The sequence below is a fragment of the Hyperoodon ampullatus genome (genome assembly GCF_949752795.1).
Source record: "Hyperoodon ampullatus genome assembly, chromosome: 3".
Taxonomy (NCBI): domain Eukaryota; kingdom Metazoa; phylum Chordata; class Mammalia; order Artiodactyla; family Ziphiidae; genus Hyperoodon; species Hyperoodon ampullatus.
The window spans coordinates 63,551,029-63,577,809 of NC_136916.1; the positions used below are offsets into that span (position 1 = coordinate 63,551,029).

General features: G+C 50.3%; 2 protein-coding genes across 2 annotated transcripts in view; one reads left to right on the plus strand and one right to left on the minus strand.

Annotated features, from left to right (window-relative positions):
• Positions 1-10,842, plus strand: part of CCDC33 (coiled-coil domain containing 33) — a gene marked incomplete at both ends in the record, with an annotated part of 124,137 nt that extends 113,295 nt beyond the window's left edge. Inside the window, 8 exon segments of the mRNA XM_079700120.1 lie at positions 5,316-5,481; positions 5,696-5,784; positions 5,984-6,115; positions 6,211-6,301; positions 7,314-7,480; positions 8,537-8,623; positions 9,608-9,721; positions 10,774-10,842. Coding sequence (XP_079556246.1) covers positions 5,316-5,481; positions 5,696-5,784; positions 5,984-6,115; positions 6,211-6,301; positions 7,314-7,480; positions 8,537-8,623; positions 9,608-9,721; positions 10,774-10,842 — 915 coding nt within the window.
• Positions 10,843-12,844: 2,002 nt separating this feature from the next.
• Positions 12,845-25,881, minus strand: CYP11A1 (cytochrome P450 family 11 subfamily A member 1; the record flags this gene model as incomplete). The annotated part of the gene is made up of 9 exons (XM_079701357.1): positions 12,845-12,976; positions 13,349-13,546; positions 14,056-14,134; positions 14,406-14,572; positions 17,749-17,906; positions 18,838-19,041; positions 20,051-20,250; positions 21,928-22,083; positions 25,613-25,881. The coding sequence occupies 9 exons, from the start codon at positions 25,879-25,881 to the stop codon at positions 12,845-12,847; spliced, it is 1,563 nt and encodes a 520-aa protein (XP_079557483.1).
• Positions 25,882-26,781: the final 900 nt, after the last annotated feature.

Consider the following 26,781-nt stretch of genomic DNA (forward strand, 5'->3'; position numbering starts at 1 on the left):
GATCTGTAAAAAATACAAACACATGGAGGCTAAACAATACACTGCTCAATAATGAAGTGATCACTGAAGAAATCAAAGAGGAAATTAAGAAATACTTAGAAACAAATGACAATGGAGACACGACGACCCAAAACCTATGGGACGCAGCAAAAGCAGTTCTAAGGGGGAAGTTTATAGCAATACAATCCCACCTTAAGAAACAGGAAACATTTCGAGTAAACAACCTGACCCTGCACCTAAAGCAATTAGAGAAAGAAGAACAAAAAACCCCCAAAGTTAGCAGAAGGAAAGAAATCATAAAGATCAGATCAGAAATAAATGAAAAAGAAATGAAGGAAACGATAGCAAAGATCAACCAAACTAAAAGCTGGTTCTTTGAGAAGATAAACAAAATTGACAAACCATTAGCCAGACTCATCAAGAAAAGAAGGGAGAAGACTCAAATCAGTAGAATTAGAAATGAAAAAGGAGAAGTAACAACTGACACTGCAGAAATACAAAAGATCATGAGAGATTACTATAAGCAACTCTATGCCAATAAAATGGACAACCTGGAAGAAATGGACAAATTCTTAGAAATGCACAACCTACCAAGACTGACTCAGGAAGAAATAGAAAATATGAATAGACCAATCACAAGCACTGAAATTGAAACTGTGATTAAAAATCTTCCATCAAACAAAAGCCCAGGACCAGATGGCTTCACAGGCGAATTCTATCAAACATTTAGAGAAGAGCTAACACCCATCCTTCTCAAACTCTTCCAAACAATATCAGAGGAAGGAACACTCCCAAACTCATTCTACGAGGCCACCATCACCTTGATACCAAAACCAGGCAAGGATGTCACAAAGAAAGAAAACTACAGGCCAATATCACTGATGAACATAGATGCAAAAATCCTCAACAAAATACTAGCAAACAGAATCCAACAGCACATTAAAAGGATCATACACCATGATCAAGTGGGGTTTATTCCAGGAATGCAAGGATTCTTCAATATACGCAAATCAATCAATGTGATACACCATATTAACAAGTTGAAGGAGAAAAACCATATGATCATCTCAATAGATGCAGAGAAAGCTTTCGACAAAATTCAACACCCATTTATGATAAAAACCCTGCAGAAAGTAGGCATAGAGGGAACTTTCCTCAACATAATAAAGGCCATATATGACAAACCCACGGCCAGCATCGTCCTCAATGGTGAAAAACTGAAACCATTTCCACTAAGATCAGGAACAAGACAAGGTTGCCCACTCTCACCACTCTTATTCAACATAGTTTTGGAAGTTTTAGCCACAGCAATCAGAGAAGAAAAGGAAATAAAAGGAATCCAAATTGGAAAAGAAGAAGTAAAGCTGTCACTGTTTGCAGATGACATGATACTATACATAGAGAATCCTAAAGATGCTACCGAAAAACTACTAGAGCTAATCAATGAATTTGGTAAAGTAGCAGGATACAAAATTAATGCACAGAAATCTCTGGCATTCCTGTACACTAATGATGAAAAATCTGAAAATGAAATCAAGAAAACACTCCCATTTACCATTGCAACAAAAAGAATAAAATATCTAGGAATAAACCTACCTAAGGAGACAAAAGACCTGTATGCAGAAAATTATAAGACACTGATGAAAGAAATTAAAGATGATATAAACAGATGGAGAGATATACCATGCTCCTGGATTGGAAGAATCAATATTGTGAAAATGACTCTACTACCCAAAGCAATCTACAGATTCAATGCAATCCCTATCAAACTACCACTGGCATTTTTCACAGAAGTAGAACAAAAAATTTCAAAATTTGTTTGGAAAAACAAAAGACCCCGAATAGCCAAAGCAATCTTGAGAACGAAAAACGGAGCTGGAGGAATCAGGCTGCCTGACTTCAGACTATACTACAAAGCTACAGTAATTAAGACAGTGTGGTACTGGCATAAAAACAGAAAGATAGATCAGTGGATCAGGATAGAAAGCCCAGAGATAAACCCACGCACATATGGTCAACTTATCTTTGATAAAGGAGGCAGGAATGTACAGTGGAGAAAGGACAGCCTCTTCCATAAGTGGTGCTGGGAAAACTGGACAGGGACATGTAAAAGTATGAGATTAGATCATTCCCTAACACCATACACAAAAATAAGCTCAAAATGGATTAAAGACCTAAATGTAAGGCCAGACACTATCAAACTCTTAGAGGAAAACATAGGTAGAACACTCTATGACATAAATCACAGCAAGATCCTTTTGGACCCACCTCCTAGAGAAATGGAAATAAAAACAAAGATAAACAAATGGGACCTAATGAAACTTCAAAGCTTTTGCACAGCAAAGGAAACCATAAACAAGACCAAAAGACAACCCTCAGAATGGGAGAAAATATTTGCAAATGAAGCAACTGACAAAGGATTAATCTCCAAAATTTATAAACAGCTCATGCAGCTCAATAGCAAAAAAACAAACAACCCAATCCAAAAATGGGCAGAAGACTTAAATAGGCATTTCTCCAAAGAAGATATACAGACTGCCAACAAACACATGAAAGAATGCTCAACATCATTAATCATTAGAGAAATGCAAATCAAAACTACAATGAGATATCATCTCACACCAGTCAGAATGGCCATCATCAAGAAATCTAGAAACAATAAATGCTGGAGAGGGTGTGGAGAAAAGGGAACACTCTTGCACTGCTGGTGGGAATGTGAATTGGTACAGCCACTATGGAGAACAGTATGGAGGTTCCTTAAAAAACTAAAAATAGAACTACCATATGACCCAGCAATCCCACTACTAGGCATATACCCTGAGAAAACCATAATTCAAAAAGAGACATGTACCAAAATGTTCATTGCAGCTCTATTCACAATAGCCCGGAGCTGGAAACAACCTAAGTGTCCATCATCGGATGAATGGATAAAGAAGATGTGGCACATATATACAATGGAATATTACTCAGCCATAAAAAGAAACGAAACTGAGCTATTTGTAATGAGGTGGATAGACCTAGAGTCTGTCATACAGAGTGAAGTAAGTCACAAAGAGAAAGACAAATACCGTATGCTAACACATATATATGGAATTTTTAAAAAAAAAATGTCATGAAAAACCTAGGGGTAAAACGGGAATAAAGACACAGACCTACTTGAGAATGGACTTGAGGATATGGGGAAGGGGAAGGGTAATCTGTGACAAAGGGAAAGAGAGGCATGGACATATATACACTACCAAACGTAAGGTAGATAGATAGTGGGAAGCAGCCGCAGAGCACAGGGAGATCAGCTCGGTGCTTTGTGACCGCCTGGAGGGGTGGGATGGGGAGGGTGGGAGGGAGGGAGATGCATGAGGGAGGGGATGTGGGAACAGATGTATATGTATGACTGATTCACTTTGTTATAAAGCAGAAACTAATAAAAAAAAAAAAAAAAAAAAGCTGGCACTAGAACAGAAATGGGGTGGGATGAGAACTACTGCCTCCAAGTCATGTCTGCCCTAGGCAGGGCCCTGAACCACACACACTGACTCTGAGCTTCCAGATACTCCATGCTTCTCCCATGAGAGGAATTGGAGGCTCAGAAAGGTGAAAGGGTCTGTCCAAGCTCACTCAGTGAGTCAGTGGCCAAGCTGGGCTTCTGACTGAGTCCTGACCACAAAGCCCTGTGTGTGTGCAGTCTCCGGGCTGAGTGTCCTAGTGAATGAAGCTGTCTGAGGGCACCAGATGGGCAGATCTGGAGGAGCCAAGACCTGAAACTTGACTGGGGCAGGTGCTGGGGAGATGGGCCCAGCACTGGCACCATTTAGAGGGAGTCTAGCCAGAAGGCTAGACAGCAGCAGGTGACAAGTGGCATCTGATGAGCCCCTGCTGTCTGGAAACTCCTCCCCAGGCAGCCAGTGGCCCACCATGCAGCAGGTTGAAGGCAGTGGCTGGGAGCCAGGCCGTATCCTCAGTCAGCATGGGGCCCAGGTGGGAGTTTGGGACAGAGCTCTGCCTCCTGAGGACTTGGGAGCCCGCTCCTGGCCGGGCCTAGGAGGCCCACTCCCCACAGGCAAGGCCTTCACAGTGTCAGGAAGGACAGGGCGTAGCAAGCTCCTGCTGGCCTCGCTTCCCTCCTCCCACTCCTCCCCCAAACCTAGCTCCTACCTCCTCCCCCTCTACCGAGCTTCCTGGCTTCACATTTTGGGTCCCTCTTTTATATTTTGTTGTACTATTTATATTAAGAAACTCCCTTTCCAAAACTTTTTATAAATAACAATAGGGAATTTCTGATTATGAAACAAGTACGTGTAAATATAGCCTATTAATTCTCCTATGCACACACAAGGGCAAACATGAATTTTTCTTCCCAAATTGAGATCATAATTGTTTTTAGTAACCTGCTTTCATCACTTCTCAACATACTGTGAAGTTTCCATATATGGGGGCATCGTGGCAGGATTGCGCAATGTTTAAGAGCACGGACTCAAGTGCCAGCAAGCCTGGATTTCAGACCTTGACCCTGTCACTCATTAGTTTTGTGACTGAGCATGCTACTCGCCTCTCTGGGCTTTGGATTTCTCGTCGGTAAAATGAGGATGATAATAGTATCCGCCTTCATAAGCTAAATGAAGGAGATGGGCCTGACTTGGTACATAGTAAATGCTCAGTGAACACCAGATATTAGTATTACTGTTACTCCTAACCTAGTGACAGAGCCTGGCATCCCGTCCCCACCTCACAGCCTAGATCCTGTAGCTGGATCCCAACCCTGACCCTGAGTCCTTTTCTGGATCTCCCGGGCTTACCTACCCTGTGTCCCTTCACGCCCCCTAGGCTGCTTGGGAGGCTGGTGCCTAGGGTTGGCTCCCAAGAAGCATTCAGCGAGATTTCAGAGAGATTCTTCCCTGGGTTCTCAGTGACATGAGGAAGAAGAGGGATTAGAGAAAGGAGAAGGGAAAATGTGGAGAAATGGCCCTGATTTAGCCTGACCCTGGAAACCTGGCCCTGGAGCCTTTCAAGTCTCCATCGCTCATGGGCTTCCTCACCTAGTGTCTGAATCCTGGGTCCCCCCTAGCTGGCCTCCCGGGAAAAGGTGTCACCCCCAGGAGAGCACATTCGTGCAGCTGCCCTCACACGGCCAGAAGGGGTGAAGACCCTGTCATGACCACCCCTCCAAGGAGTTGCTAAGACTTGAGGGCACAGCTTGGGATTCTCTCTGTTCTTTGGCCTCGGGAGTGACCCACTGACTTCCAGGTGTGGGTGTAGATATTGGTGGGGGGGGGCTACAGTGGGGCTGGGGGTTCAGCTCTGAGCTCTGGGGTCCATAGGAGATGAACAGCTACCGGCGGGCCATGCAGAAGATGGCAGAGGACATCCTGTCACTGCGGAAACAAACCAGCATCCTGGAGGCAGAGAACCAAATGCTGAGGAGCCAGCTGAGCCAGGAGCGGGTAGAAGAGGAGCCAGACATCACTGACAGAGCTCAGAACCTGGGTGAGGGCGTACAGGCCACCAAGGGAACAGGGTGGTGGGAGGCTTTCCCAGGACACAGGCTAGTAGGAGCCTGGCTGGGTCCTCTCTGAGATGGGAAACTGAGAGTCCAGTCCTGTGTCAAGCCCCAGGACTGAGAGACAGCCCCCCCGCCCCCCAACTATGCCGATTTGAACTGGGAGGTGCCTCCTCCCTGAGCCAGCTCCCCCTCCACCAGCGTCCATGAAGCAGAAACTGCTGCTGAGTGAGCTGGACATGAAGAAGCTGAGGGACAGGGTGCAGCATCTGCAGAATGAGCTGATTCGAGTGAGCCTGGGCTTAGAGGGCAGAGGGGAAGGGGGCTCGGGAGGGAGCATCTGGAGAAGCGTCTGCGGCTAGAAGGGAGAGGGACGTAGGGGCCAGGGGGCCAGGGCAGTGGAGGACTGAGCAGAGTGGCCTGGGGTGGACCCTAAGTGTCAAGGGCACCCCTGCTTTCCCCCCTTTCCCCTCCCTCCCCCACCATCAGAAGAATGACAGAGAAAAGGAGCTGCTCCTCTTGCACCAGGCTCAGCAGCCACAGGCGGCGCTGCTGAGGCGATACGAGGACAAGCTGCAGCAGATGAAGGCGCTGGAGGAGACCGTGAGGCACCAGGAGAAGGCAGGTGCCAGAAGGGCCAGGCTGCCCAGGCCCAGCCACACACGGGAAGATGTGAAGCCCCTAGGCCACCCCAGCCTCTGTGCTCTGCCCTCCAGGTGATTGAGAAGATGGAGCAGGTGCTGGAGGACAAGCTGCGGCAGAGGAACCAGCCCCTGCAGAACAAGCTGCAGGGAAAGCCCAATGTCGGTGAGCCTGCTCCCCGGCTTTTGTCCCATCCCTGGAGGCCCTGCCTTCTTGGAGCCTCTCAGTTTCAGGAGCACCTTCAAACTGCAGCAGAGGGTGCTTGTTCCCCTCAGTACTCAATCAGGCACTGAGCACTTCCAGAGGTCCCCCAAGCTCCCTTCTCCTGTCAGGGAGTCCCTCAGAACACATGGAGGGGACAGTGTGTGAGCCATGCTAGAAAGAGGCTCAGACCTTCCAGAAGATGCTCTGAGATTAGAGCAAACAGAGATGGGCTACCTGCAAAGAGGGGCTGTCTGGGGCAGCAGTTCCCAACCTCTTAACTCCAGGACCCTTCAAATTATTTGCTCATCTCCCTGTATCTTCAAAGAGTCTGCTTCTATAAAACACACAAAACAATTTTGGTTAAATCAATGATTTGCTTTCTCCACTGATGTTAACCAAAGCCATCTAGAACTACCAATCAGAGGCAGCTCTGATGAGCAGGAAAGAACCAGGTCACCCCGCATCAGGCCAGCCCAAGCAGAGGATTTCTGTGCCACCTCACTGGGGACCCCTGTGAGCTCAGCCCTGTGTCAGCCTTCACTGCGTGGGGGTGTCGGTAGGGGGCATTTTTGAAGGTCTTTAAGAAACAAAGAAAGCTGGGCCCACCTTTCAGGAACCCTGAGGTTAGGGTGAGAGATGAGAAGGCAACCTAGGGAGGGGAAACAGCCAGGCACAGGCCTGGGGAGTGACGATGCCAGGAGCAGAGGAGGGAGGAAAATAGAGGTGAGGAGCTGAAACAGACCCAGGACAAATGGTGGGGGAGTGATCAGAGAGAACGTTGGGGTCAGGTTCTAAAGAGCCTCGAACGATGGCCTGAGGAGGAGTGTGGACCTGATCCCACGGGCAGTAGGGAGCCCTTGAAGGCTTGGGAGCAGAGGAGAGGCATAAAGAAGTAAAACGCTGAGGCAGATTGGACCAGGGACAGGGAGTCAGGAAAGCCCATCTCATGAACATCTATGGCCACATTCCACAGCCTTCCCCATGCTCTCAGCCTCTGGCCTTCCCCCGGGTCCAACAGGAGAGAATCTGCCTGTTGACCTTTACTCAATGCTGCTGGCGGAAAACTCGAGGCTGCGGGCAGAGCTGGACAAGAACCGCCACCAGTCGGCCCCCATCATTCTGCAGAAGCAGGCCCTGCTGGTAAGAGCCACCAACACAAGCTTGGCCTGGGCCTGCCTGCGCAGGTCACCAGGCACCCAGAAATCACTCAGGCACAATCCAAGTTGAAGCCCAAGACCAGGAGCAAGGTTTCCCAGGGTCTCCAATGTGCCTGGAGTCTCCTGGAGAGCCTCTGGCTCTCAGGCCTTGGCTCCTTTCCCCTGGGGAACACACATGAGTCTGAAAGCTTCACCCTTACCCTCATTTAGCATCCTGGGAGAGAAAGCAATCCCCTAACTGACCCCTGACCCCGTTTGCTACCTGGCTGCCCTGCAGTTGGGCTCCAAACAGGCCTCTCAGAACTCCATTCTGGAGCCTTTCCTGGGATTGGTACAGCCTTGGAGAGCCCTTTTCCCCCATCCCAGGTGGACCCTGGGGAGTTGAGAACAAGAGGAGACCTGGCAGAGAGGCTGCAAGAGACAGATGGCCCAGGCCACTGCAAGGGTACCCTGCCCACATAGGTGGGTGTCCCTGGCCCCTCCCTACCTCCGAGGCTGTTGCAGGTGCCCCTGCTTTATGCAAACCCGAAGACAGAACATTTGGAATTACAAAAGCGGGGTGGGCTGGGCACAGGAGAGTTTTCTCTTCATCCCAGGACTCACAGGAGGTGAGTTCTGTTTGAAAGCACACCTGATGCATGGACATCCATGTAAAGTGCAGAGGACGGGGAGCCCTTGCTTTACAAGTAGATCCTTCACTTTACAAAATGACCCCAGCTCAAGATCCCTTTCTGTGCACTAACCTAGTGTTCCCTGGTGCATTTTACATTTAAAAATTGGTGTGCAAAAATTTCATACAGTCAAAATATGTGGGGAGAACAACTGTGAAAAAGGCACGTGCCAGGTCTGAAACTCCGGGCAGGGGTCTGAGGCTCATTGGCCTCAGGGTCTTTGGCCCTGGGTCTGAGGCTCTGCATCGGGGAGCTGATTTTGGAACTCAGACCTGGCTGATTTCTCCCTCAGTGTCACCTGGCCTCCTGAGCTCACATAGCTACAGCCCCCAGTGGGGACCATGTGTGAGTTTCTGCTTTGCCCACAGGATCTTCTTGCCAATAATTCAGACAAGTTTAACCTCCTAGCCAAGCTGGAACATGCTCAGAGCCGGATTCTTTCCCTGGAAAGCCAGGTAGGTGAGGTGCAGGGGTCACACAGGCCAGATGGCCTCACCACTCAGCCTGAGACCAGGCTCAGCCTCTGTGTTTCAGAAGGGTCGGGGCTCCGTGTGTGAGGAGGGTCCAGACTCCATGTTTGAAGAGGGTCGGGGTCCATTTGTGACCAGGGTCAAGGCTCTGTGTTTGAAAAGGATCAGGGCTCTATGTGTGAGGGGTGTCAGGACTCAATTTTTGACCAGGATTGGGGCTCCCTGTATTTGGAGTGTCAGGGCTCCCTGTTTAACCATGTTTGGACTCAGTGGGTACGGCGGGTCGGGGCTCAGTCTGCATCCAGGGTCAAGGCTCCATTTGTGACCAGGATCGGTGCTCCATGTGAGAAGAGGGCCGAGACTTTGTGTGTGATCAGGGTGAGGGCTCCATGTGTGTCGGGTTGGTGATCGGTGTTTGTCTACGGTCAGGACTCCCTCCCTGTGTGAGGAGGGTCTGGGCTCGGTCTGCATCCAAGATCAGGGCTCCCTTTGTGACCAGGGTCAGGAATTTGTGTTTCAGGAGGGTCTGGGCTCTGTGTGTGACCAGAGTCAGAGCTGCATGTTAGAGAAGGGCTGGGGCTCTGTGTGTGAAGAGGGTCAGGGCTCCCTTTGTGACCAGGGCCAAGGCTGCACGTCTGAGAAGGGTTGGGGCTCATCGTGAGGAGTGTTGCAGCTCCGTGGTTGAGGACTGATGGGACTCTGCGTGTCAGGAGGGTCAGGGCTCATTGTGACCAGTGTTGGAGCTCCGTATGTTGGTGGAACCCAGAGAAGGTCCATCAGTCATATTCAAACTGTCGCTTGGTCCACCCACCCTCGTTATCCTGAGGTCTCTTGGGAAGGTAGCAGGCCCACGTTGCCCAGGGTTTTCCTTTCTGCTCAAAGAGCAGGCTGAGGTTTGGGCTGTCCCAGCTCTCAGGGATGGGCGCTGCTGCCCAGTAGTTCTCCAACTGTGTCTCTTCATGTCTATAGTTAGAGGACTCAGCTCGATGCTGGGGACGAGAGAAGCAGGACTTGGCCACACGGCTGCAGGAGCAAGAGTACGGCTTGAGGACCCCTTCCAACACAATCATCACAGATGAGTCCGTGAGTGATCCCTCTGGAGGAGCTCTGTGGGGTTTGGGGGGTGGGTCTGGCAGCCACACCCCCCCACCCCCCGAGTCACTGAACCTTGTGAAAACCTGTCCAGGGGGCCCTGCTCCCTGGCTGGTAGTCAGAAGACTTGGGCTCAACTTCTGCTCAGTGACCAGCCGAAGCCCCTGCCCCATCTCAATCCCCCGCCTGTCTAAGGGGAATAGAGAACCCTGCCAAGACACCCCCTCCCCTTCGGGTGGTGATGAGTATCAAAAAGGAGGGGCTGTGGGGCTTCCCTGGTGGCGCAGTGGTTGGGAGTCCACCTGCCGATGCGGGGGAGGCGGGTTCGTGCCCCGGTCCGGGGAAATTCCACATGTCGTGGAGCGGCTGGGCCCGTGAGCCATGGCCGCTGAGCCTGCGCGTCTGGAGCCTGTGCTCCACAACGGGAGAGGTCACAGCAGTGAGAGGCCCGCGTACCGCAAAAAAAATAAAAAATAAAAAATAAAAGGAGGGGTTGTGGTTGACGGTTTGCCCACAGGGGCATTTCTCGAATGCTGTGGCACTGGCTGTACTTTAGGACTGGATTTGCTCATGGGTAGAGTAGCCGTGGCCCCCTCTCTGCTCCACAGTGCCTAAGATTTTCCCATGAACACGCACTTCTTGGGCCACTGCAGTGCTGCAGACCTGCCAGAGGTGGGGGGCATGTTGCCAGAGAGAAACACTGCCAACTGCCCAAGAGCAAATAGGCTTATTCACAACTGTACCTCAAGCTCAGCCCTGGGCCACCCAGCCCCCCAAAGCAAACCCCCTGATTGCTTCTGCTGTTGAACCATCAGTACTCTGCTCATTTCCAGCCTGCTGGAAAGGCCTGAAAAGGATGGGGGAACTGGGTGGAACACAGGGCTACCTTTACAAACTCACCCGCTGAGCCCTGGAGACTTTGGCAGAAATTAGGTATGACCTGCTGTGGTAAATGGGTTTGGAAATCTTTGAGAAGTCATTTTATTGAGTCACCCTGCTGGGGACAGGGGCATACTCACTTCATCTTGCTTTGCCCACCACAGAACCCCTCCACCCTCTCCAAGAACCAAAGGCGGCCCTCCAAGCTGGACCCCTTGATGCCCAGCTCATAGACTAAGCTCAACAAGCTCTCTAAATCCCAGCAGACTGAGTCCTAGCAGACTTCAGTCTTGGAGCAGGCCTCCCTCTCTGTGTACTGAGGAGTCTCAGCCCCACTTCCTAAAATGACTTTATTAAACGCTGTAGGTGAGTGAGCATGCACCTCTTTCACTGAGCAGGGCAGCCCGAGGTGCCTTAGCTTCCTCCTTCCAGACCCCACTCTGGACCTGAGTCCTCTGCTGTAGCTCTGTAGCCTCCTGCCTGTCCCCGGAGCTACCATCTTTGGAGAGCCAGAGGCCATAGTGGACCCCAGACAGGGGGCGGGTGGGGGTGGGGGAGAAGAGGCCTTCCAAAGCAGGATCCAGGGAGACAAGGCCTGTCCAGACCTCTGGAAGAACTGAGACCACCAGAGGCGAGCTGGTGTGAGAGGCTGGAACTTCCTACCTGCACCCAAACATCTATCATATCTGAAACCCTTTTTTCAAGTTTGGTTTATCTGTTTCGTGGGAAGGGAAAGACTTGAAGCCTGCCTGTAACAATCAGTTACATGTTAGTATAAAATACCCCATTTGCCAGAGCTAGGCTGAGCTGGGAATATTGTATCTAAATGTGTCCAGGGACAGAAACGCAGATAGGGCCAGAAGAAAGAGCCCTCCACTGAGAGTTAGGAGGCCTGGCTTCTAGCTACAAGCATGCTGTGTGACCTTGGGTGACTCAAGCAAGCTCTCTGGGCTTCAGTTGCCCCAGCTATCCCCAAAGAGCTTAACATCCTTGACAGTAAGGCCCTTTTCAACACTATTTCCAAGCAAAGATGATTCAAGCCTGGAGAAAGGAAAGGAAGCAGGAAGGAGAGAGAAAGACAACAAGGAAGAGGATTGTGATGAGGAAAAGCAGAAAGGCTCCAAGAATGGATTCAGAACCTGCAGATCCTGGGAGAAGAGGCCAAGCCAGCTGGGCTGCTGTCCCTAGCGGCACTAGCCCCCCATCTAACTGAAGAACTTAGACTTGGGTGGCCAAGGGCCAGGAAGGATCAGGTACCTGGTCAAGTCAGGAGTCATGAAGCTCAGAGGGGGTTAAGGTGGCCGAAATTGAGACCATTGTCAGGCAGTCCAAATCATGTACCAAAGACTCTGCCCCAGTCTCCCTGCCTAATGCCCAGAGCTTGGACACGTGGGCACGTCCCGCTGGAGCAGGAAGTTAAGGCCTGGGGAAGCCCAGAGAAGAGTCAGGTGGGGTAGAGGAAGCATGCTGTCCTCTTGTCCCCAGGGTCGGTCACCTCACGCCAGCCCGTCACCCACAGTCTCTTCACCACATCGTCCCTGGACATGCCCAAGACTCTGGCTGGACCTTTGCAGGAAGTCCTCATGACCCCGCAGGGAATTCCCACCCAGGGCTCAGCCAAGCAGAGCCCTATACGAGCCTCCTGATAGGTGGGCCTGCCCTGGTAGCCAAGATTGACCCCCACCTCTCAGGCTGCCCTGTACTCTCAACAGAACTCTGACAAGTTCTTTGTCCCTCTGCCTGCTGCTCCAGTAGCTCCTGGTGCAGCGGCAATAGTCCTCCACCAACTCTGCCTCACACCCAACCGGGACAGCAGGGAGGTTGATCCTGCTGGCTCCTGAGCTGCTGTAGGTGGATGGGTCCCAGCAGAAACGGTGTCAAGTGCAGCTGCCTTGGGTTCCCCATTCACGCTCAGATCTATTTGCTGATCTGGGTCAGGGAGCTTCTCTACAGGAGTGATGGATACCTTAGGGGTCAGATGGAAATGAAAACACTTTACAGAGTTCAGCCGTTTATTGCCTTCATGGGGTGGGAGAAGAGGGGGAAGAGGTGGGGTGAGAGAGGGGTGCCTCAGCTGAGCGCCAACTCCATCTGGTCAGAGCTGGCCAGAAAGGAGCAGGGCTGGGGACCAAGCACTGGAGATGCGAACACTTCCATGGGCCCCACCCGCTCCGGCCATCCTCCCACACCCCTGCTAGCCTGATTGGCAGGAAAGGCAGTGCCCACCCTCTCCAATCACGCCTGGGGTGAGTCCTGGTTGAAGGGCTGGAAGACAAGGAAGATGGGCTTGTCGGGCATCAGGATGAGGTTGAATATGGTGTCCACATCACTGAGATGCTGCAATTCAACCTTGAAGTTCTCCAGAATCTGAGAAAGAGGGGTTGTGGGCTTAGGAGAGAGGCAGGGAGGGTCTGTCTCCCCCAGGCCAGGCTTATTCACCTGTGAGCAGTGCCTGTTGAGTGTGATCTGAGAGGCTCCAAGGGGTCTACTGCGAGCTCCTACTGAATCCTGCGCAGAGCCTGAACACTCCACTAGTGCTTTGCCCCTTGGTTCAGGCTTTCACTTTGGTTTCTACAAAACCTTTCCCACCCCACCCCCATCCCATCACCACCGTGGGGAACATATGACCAGGGAGCACCAGTGGGTGGTGAGTGGATTTGCCCAGAGAGGAGACAGCAGGGAATTGTGGAGGAGGGGCGACAAAGTAATGGGAGACAGATGTCCCCAGGCTTGACTCACATGGATGAGGAAGAGGGTCATCTCGAGCTCAGCAATCCGCCGGCCCACACACTGCCGTACACCCCAGCCAAAGCCCAGGTTCCGGAAGTGAATGAGGTCCCTGTCTTTACCCAGCCACCTGGTTGGGTCAAACTTGTCCGGATTCGAGAAGAAGGCAGGGTCTCGGCCCATGGCATAGATGGCCACTTGCACCAATGTCTGGGGACACAGTGAGCAGAGGTCTGAGTAGGCCTCACCTCCTCACAGCCAGGAGCATTACGCAGCATCTCCACTCCCAGTCCCTAGCCTGGCTACCCAACTGTGCAGCACAGGACGCTGCCCACTATGTGACCTTGAACGAGGCCTCCCCCCTTCCCTGAGCCTCGCCCATTAAATGGGCGTGACTGAAGACACTAGGCCAGGCACGGCCCAAGGGATTGTCCTGCCCCTTTCCTCAGCACCAGAGGGTCCCCAGAGACCCAGGCAGCCAGTGGGATCTCCCTCCTAACCCTACATTCCAGCAACTTTCCAAAGACCATCACCCACTGCGTCCGCCACCTCTGTCCTTCGTTCGGACTTGGACCACTGCCACCAAGGACCCCACCAGCCAGCCCCAGGAAGAAAGGCAGGACAGAAGCCCCCATCACCCCCATCTGTACACAACTGCAATCTGCCCCTGGCCTCGTCTGTCTGACTGACAGAGCCTGCAGCCCTCCTGCTGCGCCTACCTGGGCAGGAATCATGTAATCTCGAAGAACCAAGTCACTTGCGAGGTATCTCTGTAGGGTCACGGAGATGGGGTGGAGTCTGCCAGTGAAAAGCATTCAGAAGCTGATGCCCTAAGGCCTGGACGAAGCCCTGCACCTAGCATGGCATCTCAGCCCCAGCTGCAGCACCCTGGAGGACCTGGAGGCAGGACCCTTCTCCCTATTCCCAGCTATCTTCCCCAGACTTCCCACTTCCTGCTACCAGACTCCTCCACCAGCCCATTCTTGTAACCCTGTGTGCAGACACCACCCTGACCCTGCCCAGGGATTTGTGGCGGGGGGAGGACAGGCATAGGTGGGGGTGGGCTTGCCTCAGTGTCTCCTTGATACTAGCTTTGAGGAGCGGGACCAATTGCAGCATCTTGCTTATGTCTCCCTGGGCCTGGCGCCGGGCATTCAGGACCTCCTCCCGTAGCATGTCCTGCACATTCAGGCTGCGTGCCATCTCATACAAGTGCCATTGCAATGTCATGGATGTCTGGCAGGGAGTGTGAGGGTACAGAAAACCAAGAGGACAGGTCACTCCTGGGGCACCTAGACCCAGGCTAAATTTTCGTTGTCAAACACCTCTCCCCACCCTTCTCCCATTATCCAGAAAGCACCATCCACAAAAAACAAAACACAATTCAGAAGGCAAATGTCCAAGAAGCCTTTCTTGTGGCCCAGGCAGGAATGTTTGGGGCAGCACTTGTCCCTGCCCTCCCCCTCATGTCACCAGAGCCCACCCATCTCCCCAGCCAGTAGAGGGTCATCCACAAAGCTAATGCCTTCTTCCAAAGGACTCCAGAGGCCCTAAGAGGCCAAATCCTACTTCTGTAACAGTTGTACTTCTGAACGATTGCCATTCATCTTGAAATGCCTGTTAAATGACCAGCTCTCTCCCCAGTAGAACTTCCCCCTAAACTTAGCATCTGCCTATAGCAGCATAGCGTAAAGTGAGGCTCAAAAATGCTGAAACCAGAACAACCAGACCTGTTTTCTATCAGTATTGCGATTAGCACGTGGTATATACTGAGATTAACCAGCTAATCTCAGTATTAGCCCAAGGTCGTGACTGTTAACTTTCACTGAAGGTATGAGTGCCCCTCATCAAGCCCCACAGCTCAGATTCCTCAGTGGTGAGACCCTGGGCTGGGACAGCCCTCTGCCCTAGGGCTAGGACACGAGTTGTCAGCATATTATCTTACCAAGGACCATATTTTGGTCCAAGAGGTTCGGACATGCTCCTTCTTCTTCCCAGCAGAAACAATTGTGAAAAAACGCCATCCAGTCACTTCCTGGCTTGAAATCCTTGCCTGGCTCCCTGGAGTCCCGAGATCAAGTCCAGAGGCTCTGACTGGACCCATGGACCTCCTCCAACACTTGCCTGTTGCTCCCAGCCGACTGCCACCTCTCTCCAACATGCTCCTCATGCTCTAGCCACACTGAGCTACACACAGCTCCTGAAGCCCAGAAATCTTCCTCATGCTGCTCCCTTTTCCTACAATTTCCTTCCCCAACCTAGGAAGCAAGTGTGTACTCCTTCCTTAAGGCTCAGATCAAATGCATGTATTTGTCTCAGTACTTCCAAGCCTTGACACAGAATGGGTACTCAGGAGATACTTGTTTAATAAGGTAGTCAGCTAAGTTACTAGCTGTGTGACCTTGACGAAGTTCCTTAACCTCTCTGTGCCCCAGTTTCCTCATCTGAAAAAGGGTTGTTTGTGAATCCTAAATGAGTTAACACATGTGAAAAACTTAGGACCCTGCCTGCCATATAGTACTCGCTTAATAAATGTTACCTAAGAATAATAGCTGCTTTGGTGCAGGTGAGCTTTTTTCAGAGATCTCTTCTGCATGACTGACAATGAACTATATTTAAAATATGCTCAGTGGGATAGGGAGGGTGGGAGGGAGGGAGATGCAAGAGGGAAGAGATATGGGAACATATGTATATGTATAACTGATTCACTTTGTTATAAAGCAGAAACTAACACACCATTGTAAAGAAATTATACTCCAATAAAGATGTAAAAAATAAATAAATAAAATAAAATATGCTCAAAGGCTCCATCTGCAGCCCAGGGACGGAAACGCCTCCATTAGAGTACAATGCAAATATGATACCTAGGAAATCAAGTTATTCACCTAAGCATGACACATGCTTCTCCCCAGGCCTGAAATGCTATTCCTCCTCTGTCCTCCTGACAACAAGACGAAAGACAAATTGATTTTATTCTATGGAACACTCTCCCTGTCCTACAAGCCCATGTTAGTCTCTCCCTTCTTCTCAGCGTTGTCAGTACCTGGTACATGCCTCATCATCCAGCCCTATAATACGGTGAGGTAGTCATCTGTGTCCATGCTACCTCCTTGTCATGGGCTGAATTGTGTCTCTCCCAGATTCATATGTTGAAGTCTTAACCCCCAGCACCTCACAATGTGACTGTATTTGGAGATAGGGCCTTTAAAAAAAACGTAATTAAGGTAAAATGAGGTCATGTGGGTGGGCCCTAACTGAATAGGCCTGGTGTCTGTATAAGAAGAGAAGGAAGACCCTGTGAAGATGTAGGAAGAAGACGGCCATCAATAAGCCAAGCAGAGGGGCCTCAGAAGAAAACAACCCTGCTGACACCTTGATCCAGAACTGCAAGACAATATATTTCTGTGGTTTAAACCACCCAGTCTGTGGTACTTTGTCATAGCAGTCCTAGCAAGCTAATATACTCTTCCTCTCTGAGCCATCTGGGAGATTTGAAGTCTACTATATTCACCTTTATAGTCTCAGTGCCCAAATCATAACTAATAACCACGAAACACTAAAGAATTAACCCTCACCATCACATTAGCTTGAGAAAGTTTAAGGTATTGGAAAAGGGGATGGCAATAAGACAGAGAAGTTTTGACTTTCAGGAACAAAAGTTTCTGGGGCTTCCCTGGTGGCGCAGTGGTTAAGAATCCGCCTGCCAATGCAGGGGACACGGGTTCGAGCCCTGGTCTGGGAAGATCCCATCATGCTGCGGAGCAACTAAGCCCATGAACCACAACTACTGAGCCTGCGCTCTAGAGCCTGTAAGCCACAACTACTGAAGCCCGTGTGCGCTAGAGCCCGTGCTCTACAACAAGAGAAGCCACCGCAATGAGAGGCTTATGCACCGCAACGAAGAGTAGCCCCCGCTTGCCGCAACTAGAGAGACCCCGCGCACAGCAACGAAGACCTGACACACCCCAAAATAAATAAATAAATAAATAAATTATTTTAAAAAAAGGACTTGGCCATCCAGGACCTTAAAAAAAAATAAAGAACAAAAGTTTCTGGGGTATTGTTCGGCCTCTGGGAGACACCACAGATGATGCCTTCAGACATCAGGGGCAGCTTTTCTGAGGTCCTGCCTTCCTCCCTGACTCAGAGTGAGCTGTGTCACCCACCTGTGCCTAGTCATTCCCTCCTCAGAGGCAAAGAAAAACTGGTGGATCAGCCTCAAGGCATGCTCCATGCATGACCAGCTTGACCTCACCCTCCTAAGAGATTAGTATCTAGGAAGTAGAGTCAGGAGAGGTAGATGGACCCCACATGGACAGGGTTTCAGACAATGAGGCAGGCTGGTGGGAGGGGGTATAGGGGCACAGGAAGGGACAGGATGTGCCCCTACAGCCACCTCACTGTGTCCTCACCGTGTCCACGCCCCCTGCAAGCATCTCCGTAATGTTGGCCTTGACATCCTCAGAGAGCAGCTTGTCATTTCCCAGGAGCCGGTAGAGGATACCTGGGTAATTGGTGAACTCTCTTTTCCGTCTCAGGTCCCAGTAGAAGTTCTCGGTGTATTTTTCAGCTGTGGGGCAGGAAGAAAGAAAATAGAGTGAGGCCAGGACTTCCCTTGTGGTCCATTGGTTAAGAATCTGTGCTTCCACTGCAGGGGACACAGGTTAGATCCCTGGTTGGGGAACTAAGATCCCGCATGCCGTACCATGCGGCCAAAAAAAAAAAACTAGAGTGAGGCTCTCTGCAGAGGGGAGGGAAGGAGCACAATCTCTGGTGGGAGGTGGTACAGGGGCTTGGGGATTCTAGAGCCCTGCCCTTTCTAAGCTGCCATCTTTCTGAGCAGCACTCTCTGCTAAATCCTCCATATCTGTTTTTTTGATTTATTGACCACAGCTCTTTGGGGTAAGTGCTATCATCCCCATTTTACAGATAAGGAAACAGAAGTCCATCTAAGATAATGACTTGCCCAAGGTCACAAGGGTGTCAGGGGTAGGGGCAGGATTTGACTCCAGGCCTGGCATCTTCACCACATCCCAATCAGCCTTCTCCACCCTTTACCAATCTCTCTCACCAAAGTCCTACTCTGTCACCAAGCACAGCTGTGTCTGAAATACTGGTGCTTAACCCATGTTGGGAATCATGGGCTCCTTGGAAGAATATGATGGACCTCTTAAATCCTCTTTCTCCAGAAAAATCTAATCATCCCCATTAGCCACCCTTCAGCCCACCATATTCAGGGGTTCCTGGGCCTTCCTGATGCCCATCCCCGCCCACCAGAGGGTGGGCTTTCTACATGGCAAGCCAGTGCTCATTGACATAACTTGGGACAAAGAGGCAGGCTGAGATCTGGAGCTTCCAGCTGACTTTCTCTCTCCCTCTGTCTCTTTCTCCCCACTCCCCCAAACCTCATCCCTGCCAACCGAGGCCTGGATTTCCCATCTCCTGAGGTAGACAGGGCTCTCCTGGCCCCCACATATGGCTGCCCAGGGTACAACCCTCACCTTTATTGAAAATTATGTCCCATGCGGCTACATGGTCTCTCCAGGTCTTGGTCCTGAACAGACGGAACAGGTCTGGAGGGAGGTTGAGCATGGGGACACTGGTGTGGAACATCTGGTAGACGGCATCAATGAACTTCTGGGCCTCAGGGTCCACTACTTCGTCCAGCATCCCCAGGCGCTCCCCAAACATGACATTGGTGATGGCTGCAGGGGAAGCAAGGTTGAGGAATCTCTTCCAACCCGACCATCTGAGAGCCTCTGCTCCCAGGAAACCATCCCTCCCAACACATAAGAGCCCCTGCACCCAACCTCAGCTTCCTTCAGTAAAGAAACTGAGGCCTGAGTCCCAAAGGACTAAATTGCAGGGCTAAGGAAAACTGCCTTTCTGGCGGCCAGTCAGGTCCTTTAGAGGGTCACGTGGCAGACCCTAAAAAGGGATCACTTGAATGGGAAGCAGAGCCTCCAGCCCAGGCTGGGATGAAACTGCTCGGACCCTCTTCCCCCAGCACCCACAGCAGCCTCTTGGCTTTCCTCCTGGAAAGAGAGGTTTCTCGTCTATAATTGACCAAAGTGGCTAAATACTTCCTGAAACATGTCAGATGGGTGCCTGGGGGACATCAGTCCCTGGTAATTGGCCATCCAGGGCCCACTCTGGCTGGACATAAGAAGACACAACAACTCCAAGGTTTTCCTACCTCCTGGCTCAGGAATCTGAATGCTGATTTCATGCCATACTCTGGGTACTCCAAATCTCCTGAAGTGACCACATGAGCCCCCATCAAGCCACAGGGCCTTTGCATGTGTATGTTTCCTCTGCCTATGCTGTCCAACCTCCTTATTCCATCTGGATAACTCTTACACATCCTCCAATACCCTGCTCGGATTAACCACCCAACCCTCCCCTTCCCTCCCAGACCTCAAAGGGAAGGTCTCTGTCCCAGGAGAGGGAGATTTGCAGAATGAAGGGCCAAGCCAAGCCTGGCTTTTGGAGGAAAGTGGCAACAGGGACCTACACTTTAGAGACTCTTGCCCCCATAGCATGAATCAGATGAGAGCGTGCAGCTCCCCCTGGGTGGCTGAGGGCAGAGAATGTGTTCAGCGGCTCATCTCAAGCCAATCCCGACACTCCTTCAGGGTCCGTGTTGGATCTCTAGGTGGGACGCTGGGTTCTCCCACCCCCAAGACTGTGGCCAGGTAGGTTCAAGCCCCTTACACTCAAAGGCGAAGCGAAACAGGTCTTCCCTGATGTCCCCTGAGAACTTTCCAGAGCCCCGCTGCTTGATGCGTCTGTGCAGGACGCCGACGAAGTCCTGAGACACTGGGTTCAGCAGGGGAATGAAGTTCTTTATGGCCTCTGGAGCCATCACCTCCGTGTTCAGGACCAACCGGTCTTTCTTCCAAGCTCCTGCCTTCCTGAGAAAACATGGGCCCTCGGGCCCTCATGGTCACAACCCCCAGGCCTGGCAAACACAGAGGGGGCTGACTTGGCTCTCCCAGGAGGCTGAGCCACAGCTCAGAGTCCAGCACTCACATCCACGTCCTCCTCTGCCCTCACCTCCTCCCAGCTTCTGCCTGGCCTGGGTGGGGCAGCAGGGAGAGAAGTGGGGAGGTGTGTGACAGGAAAAAAAGAGACTGAAGGAGAACAAAACCCCAACCCTGCTCTACTCTCTCTGCTGCTGCTGCTTCAAGCCAGGAAATCATATTCTTAAAGCCTTTAAGCAGCTTTCAAACCCTCTAGTCTTTGCCTCTGCTACAGGCCTGCCCTCCTCACCACTTCCCCTTGCTCCTGGCCAATCTCACCTCCTACCATTCAAGGGCCCCTCTACATCACCTTTTCTGACCCCTGCACAGACACAATTGACCAACCTCTGCACCCCCAACACGTCCCATTACTCACATTGGTGGGGAATCTCAGGTGCCCAGAATAGGGTTAATGATGCCCATTCTTATTCTCAGCTTATGGCCCATTCTTGAAAATAAATCCATGCAAAGCCCTCTTTGTCGTTTTGGGGCTTTGTTTGTTTACAAGAATGTTATTATAAACTCACCACCCAGCAGAAAAACTAGGAACTTGACAATAACTTACAGATGCCCAACTGGTCCTCCCACATCCTGCCTCCCCAGCTAAGAGGACCACCAACCTGAATCCCTTGTTTGCTTTTGTATATAGTTTTATCTGACCGACATGTATTTCTAAAACATACTTTTAAAAAATGTATACTTGTTTTCAACTTCTTATAAAAGCTGTCATGATTTGGTTTGTTCACTCAGTTTTATATTTCTAGGTATCATCTGTATTGTTGTGAGTCACTGAGTCTGTTCTTTTTGACTGGGATATGCCACTGTCATTCATTCATGCTCCTGTTGGGCATTTAAGTGGTTTCCAGGTTTTTGCTATTATGAACAAGCGTGTTGCAAACATTCTAGTACATGTCCGCCTCGGGGGGCAGGATATTCTTCGGAGTATATCCTTGAGAGCAGAACGGCTGCATTGTAAGCATGTGAATATTCAACTGCAGGAAGTAATGTCCGACCATTTTCCAAAGTGGTGCCATCAGTTTTCAGCCTCACTAGCAAGCTATGAGCATTCTAGTTGCTCTATATCCTCACCAACACTTGCTATGGTCACATTTTAAATTTTTGATGAGCAATTTGGTGGAAAACGGTACCTATTACATTTAAATACACTGATTTGTTCATGTTTCTCACTGTTCCTTTAGGCTATAAAGGACTCACAGTGGCAGGGCCCTGCCCTACTTGTGACCCAGAACCCAGCACAAGGACTGGTACATAGTAGGCACTCAGTGAAATGGGACTTAATGAATGAACCAGTAAATGAGGACTTTTCAAGGTCTTTAATTACTCAGTAAGATCTTCTGCCTGACCATGTCGCTGAAGGTTGGCAGGGCAGTTCACCATCCCCATCATCTGTTTTATGGAGGCAGGAAGATGACAGGGATTTGTCTAGAGGCCCCAGCTAGAAAGAAAAGGCAGGGCACACATGGCCCCAGCCCCTCACCCCCAGCCTCTGCCCTCGCCACAGCTGCCCGTCATCTCCCTCCAGCCCCTGGGAGATGGCCCAAGACTCACTTCAACAGGACCCCGATGGGTTTCTGGTAATACTGGTGATAGGCAACCCAGGGTGGGATGTTGTATCGTTCTGGGTTGGGTCCCTCGAACTTAAAGAGAAGGGCCACATCTTCAGGATCGATGATATAAACTGACTCCAAATTGCCGAGCTTCTCTCTGGAGGGGCAGAGAAGGGGTGCTATGATGTAAGGTTTGAGAAGAGCCACGCACACCCTGGGTAATCAGGACACAGGTCTCGGCTCGTCTGTAACTATCTTGTGGCTGACAGCACAGAGCAGACAGGCCTGGGAGTGGATCCCATTCCACAACCTCCTCGCTATGTGACCTAAGTCTCTTACCCTCTCTGAGTCTCAGTTTCCTCAGTGGAGATAAATGCAGTACCTGTCTTACAGGATTGCTGAAGGATAAGATGATATGAAGTCTAGGGGTGTGATTCCCGTTAGACATTCTATAAGTGACAGCTTTGTGCTTATCTTATCATCACAGTGGCTCCTGCCTACCTCAGCACATCCCCAAGACTTACCCAGGGCCTTCCATGGACCATCAACTCCTCCATGTTCATTCTTCCTTTGTGTCCACACTCTCAGCACCCTCCACCCTCTCACCCAGGCAGAGCTCAGAAACGTGGCACTTTCGTGGCAGCTTGGAGTGACCCTGTACTGAAGTGACTCCATGTAGCTTGCCAGGCAAGCCGGGCACCGGGCCAGGCAATCCCTTCTAGGCTCTAGGATTGAAGTCCTGGGAGTGGCTGCCCTGCCCCCTGGAATCAGATGTCCAACAAAGTACCTTGTTGCTATTAAAATCAAACTACAGTAAAACATCAGACCCCAGGCATAAATATACCTCAAAGCACTTTGCAGATAGTATTAAAGCACAGCTGTTGTGAAACAACAGAAAATTCTACTTCTCACTTGCATCTGCCTTTTGCATAAGAAAGTTAATTCAAGATACCCTTAAAAAAAAAAAAAAAAAAACGGTCATGAAGAACCTAGGGGCAAGACGGGAATAAAGATGCAGACCTACTGGAGACTGCACTTGAGGACATGGGGAGGGGGAAGGGTAAGCTGTGACAAAGTTAGAGAGTGGTAGTACATATGGACATATATACACTACCAAATGTAAAATAGATAGCTAGTGGGAAGCAGCCGCATTGCACAGGGAGATCAGCTCGGTGCTTTGTGACCAGCTAGAGGGGTGGGATAGGGAGGGTGGGAGGGAAGGAGACGCAAGAGGGAAGAGATATGGGGATATATGTATACATATAACTGATTCACTTTCTTATAAAGCAGAAACTAACACACCATTGTAAAGCAATTATACTCCAATAAAAATGTTAAGAAAAAAGGAATTAAATATATTTATAAATTATGTTCTGAGAGTAAAATAGCAAAATAAAAGATACTTATTTCTAAAGAAAAAACAAGATACACTTTAAGGTAAACTATCATGTAACATACAGGTATAAGCCAAATTCTCATTCTCTCTCTCTCCCCGCTCCCTCCCCTCTCTTCCTCCCTCTTCCTGGAGAAAGGAGAGGGAGGGGGAAGGGGGAAGGGAAGGTTGGGGCGATGAAAAGAGCACTGCTTTAACCACTGACCCATAGAGACTGGGCCTACCTTCCCCAAGTCTCCTTGGCGAGCCATGGCCTCCATTTTTTTTTTTTTTGAATTTTAATTTTATTTTTTATACAGCAGGTTCTTATTAGTTATCTATTTTATACATATTAGTGTACATATGTCAATCCACGGCCTCCTAGAAAATCCTCTCAGTGTTTTCCCAGCTGCCACACGGCCTCAAACCACTGACTCCATTATAAAAAAAAAGCTAAGCAAAGTCCTTGAACTGCTATTGTTATTATCAATTCCACCTCTGGGAATCTAGCCCAAGGCAGCTATCTGACATCAGACAATGATGCCTGATGGATGAGAATGTTCATAGCAAAAAAATGGAAAAGGATATCTAATAGCAAAAAAAAAAAAAAGCCTAGAGTGGACTAAATGTCCACTTTAAAGAACTGGCTAAAAAAATATGCTTTATCCATGCTATGGGCTACTATGCTGCCTTTTCAAATTATCTTAAAGTGAGAAAAGAGAAAAGAGAAAAGAAGTCCTCCATACATTGCTATAGGACAACGCCAAACAGCATATAAATATATTCACATTCTGAATGGTACATAAATATTATCAAAACTGAGATTGTATCTGATTTCAATTTTTCTAAATTGTTTGATAAAGAACAGGAACAGCCTTGTATTAAGGAAAAATCCACAAAACTTGTATTTTAAATTCCTCATGTTCGTTTAGAAGTTTGTTATTTCAAGGCTATAGTTAGAATAGTGACACACTGAACTGGAAGTTAGACAATCAGGGTTCCAGCCTTGGCTTTGCCCTGATGAGCCGTGTGACCTCGGTAAGACCCTTCTCCTCTCCGGGCCTCAGTTTCCCCATCTGTAAATTGGGGATAATAGCACCAACTTTAAGGACATGTGCCAAGGCTCAGATGAAAGTGACTCAGAAAATAGAAAGGGGCTTTATAAAATAAAGAGTTCCTACAGGGACTAGGGGCAGGAAGGATGAGGCGGGGAGGAAGAAGGGGATAACGAGAGAGCTCCATGAAGTGAGGTTGGGGATAGAGGCCTGGAAGAGAGAGAAAGAGACAGACAGACAGACAAGGAAGAGAGGCTCAGGAGCAAACTTCTCCCAAGCCTGACATTCAGTCTGGTGGGGGGCAGAGGAGCGGGGCGGCGCCCTGCCTCCAGCCAGCTGTAAAGAAGGCACTTAAGACTTCAAAAAGCATTGTGGGAGAGGGAGGAAGTGACCCTGACGAGTGAGCAGCTGGTCCCCTACACAAACTAGCCTCCTCCCCCAGCCCACCTATCCAACCAGCTAACATGTCCTACATGCCCTTTCCTCATCTCGACCCTTTCACTTAAAGTAAAAGTAAAGTATTGTCCCTCCTGGTGTCCCCTCTCTGCCCTCAACCATCACCTTCCCCACCTCCCATCCTCCTCACCTATGCTCTCAGAAAAGAACCCAGGTGTGTCTTGAAGCCCACCCACCTTAGAAACTGCTAGACCAGAACAAGTGAGGCCTCCCACCAAGGGCAGCCCCCAGGCCCCACCCCCATCCCAGGGCAAGAAGGTGGGGTACACAGTGGTCAAAAGACCAAAGGCCCTTCCTCCTGGCAGGAAGCTAGGCAGATGCTTGGGGAAGAGGGGCTCCAGCCAGGCCTAGTGGAAGGGACAAAATCAGCTGCTCCAGAGCTGCACGGGGCCAAGGGGTGAGGCCAGTGCCCCAGCAGGACAGGGTTCTAGCTGAGTGACCAGGGCAAGAATCCTAACCTCTCTGAACTTCATTCTCTTCTGATAATGGGGATGATAATCTTACCTTGCAAGGTGTCCTGCAGATAATGGATGTAGGGAGGCATTTGTCAGGGCTTGTTCTCTTAGTATTCCCACCTCCCTAAAGTTTCAAAGGGTATAGGACCTGGGGACTGTTGAGGCCTCAGGGCTGGGAAGTGAACCCACTGTCTGGGAAGCCTTATCCCTTCTCCTGCCACCCCCAGGCAGGAAGACATAAAGTCAGAGGTGAACAAGAGCCTGGAATGGGAGGGCAGACCATGTGAGGAGAGGGGAGCACAGCAGGACTGCCCTATCCCACCAGCCCCCAACCTCTGCCAGGCTTACCTGTAAATGGGGCCATACTTCTGGAAGTTCTGGACGTGGTGATAGTGAATTTTCTGTGAGCCCTTCTCCCTCCAGAAATGGTATAGGTTAAGCCAGCCATTGTCACCAGGGGTGGGGATCTCGTTGAAGGGGCGAGGGGTTTTAGTGGAGATGCTGGCTCCCTCTCCAGTGCCCACCCTGGGATGCCCCAGGCCCTCCCGCGGGGTGCTCAGGAGGGGCTGGCAGCCTCTGACCAGGACTGAGTGGAGGGGAAGCCCCCTGGCCAGCATGCTGCCCCTACAACTGCTCCTACTGCAGCAGGGTCTGATGAGGTGACTCTGGCCCTGGGCCCCTGGGCCCCAGCTTATAACCACCAGCTCAAGGTTAAGCGAGAAGCTGACAAAGCGGTCAGCCTCCCTCCTCCTCCCGCTGGCTCCAGCCCACATAGCCCCTCCCAGACTCGGGTACTGTAAAGAAAGAATGTTGTCCACCATTCCAGTTCTACAAAGATCAAGCCATTAGCCACTGCAGTCACCCACCTGAGGGGAACCCCTCCGTGCACCCTGAGGGAGACTTCGGGATGAAGAAAAACAGGAAGCATTTGGATTATACTGGCCCCTAGAGAGTTAAGATGTATATCTAAAGAAAAATTTCCATGCCCCCGGATTCTTGCACCTTCCCCTACATAGAAAAGCACTAAAAGCATTAACTTGAGACGTCTGTTGTTTGTGATTAGCGGTAATCTTTTCATGTTAGGCTACATGGTTTTTTTCCAGCAAAAAAGTCATATAAATCGTGGCTTCTCCCTTACTTCTCTGGAGCAGACCCTCAGAGCTATCTGAAAGGCTGTCTCCTAGGCGATAGTCCTGTAGGGTAGCAACACTTGCCACCCCAAAATGTCTCTTTAGGATGCAGCTTATTTCAAGATGAAAACAATCAAGGCCCAGAAGACTTGGGAAGAGACTGCCCTTCCCTTTAACCACCTGAAGAAGTTAGGTAGAGGGCCTGTTTCAGGAATCACCAGAGACATCGGCAAAGAGTATGGGCTAAGTGTGGTGGGGGAATCTTAGAGACAAGAGACCACCTTGCATCCCAAAGTCTCTGCATGGCCAGCAAACATTTATTTATCAAACATTTGCTTTCCCATCTCCACGTCCCTTCAAAGCCCTAAACCCCTACCTCCGGCATCC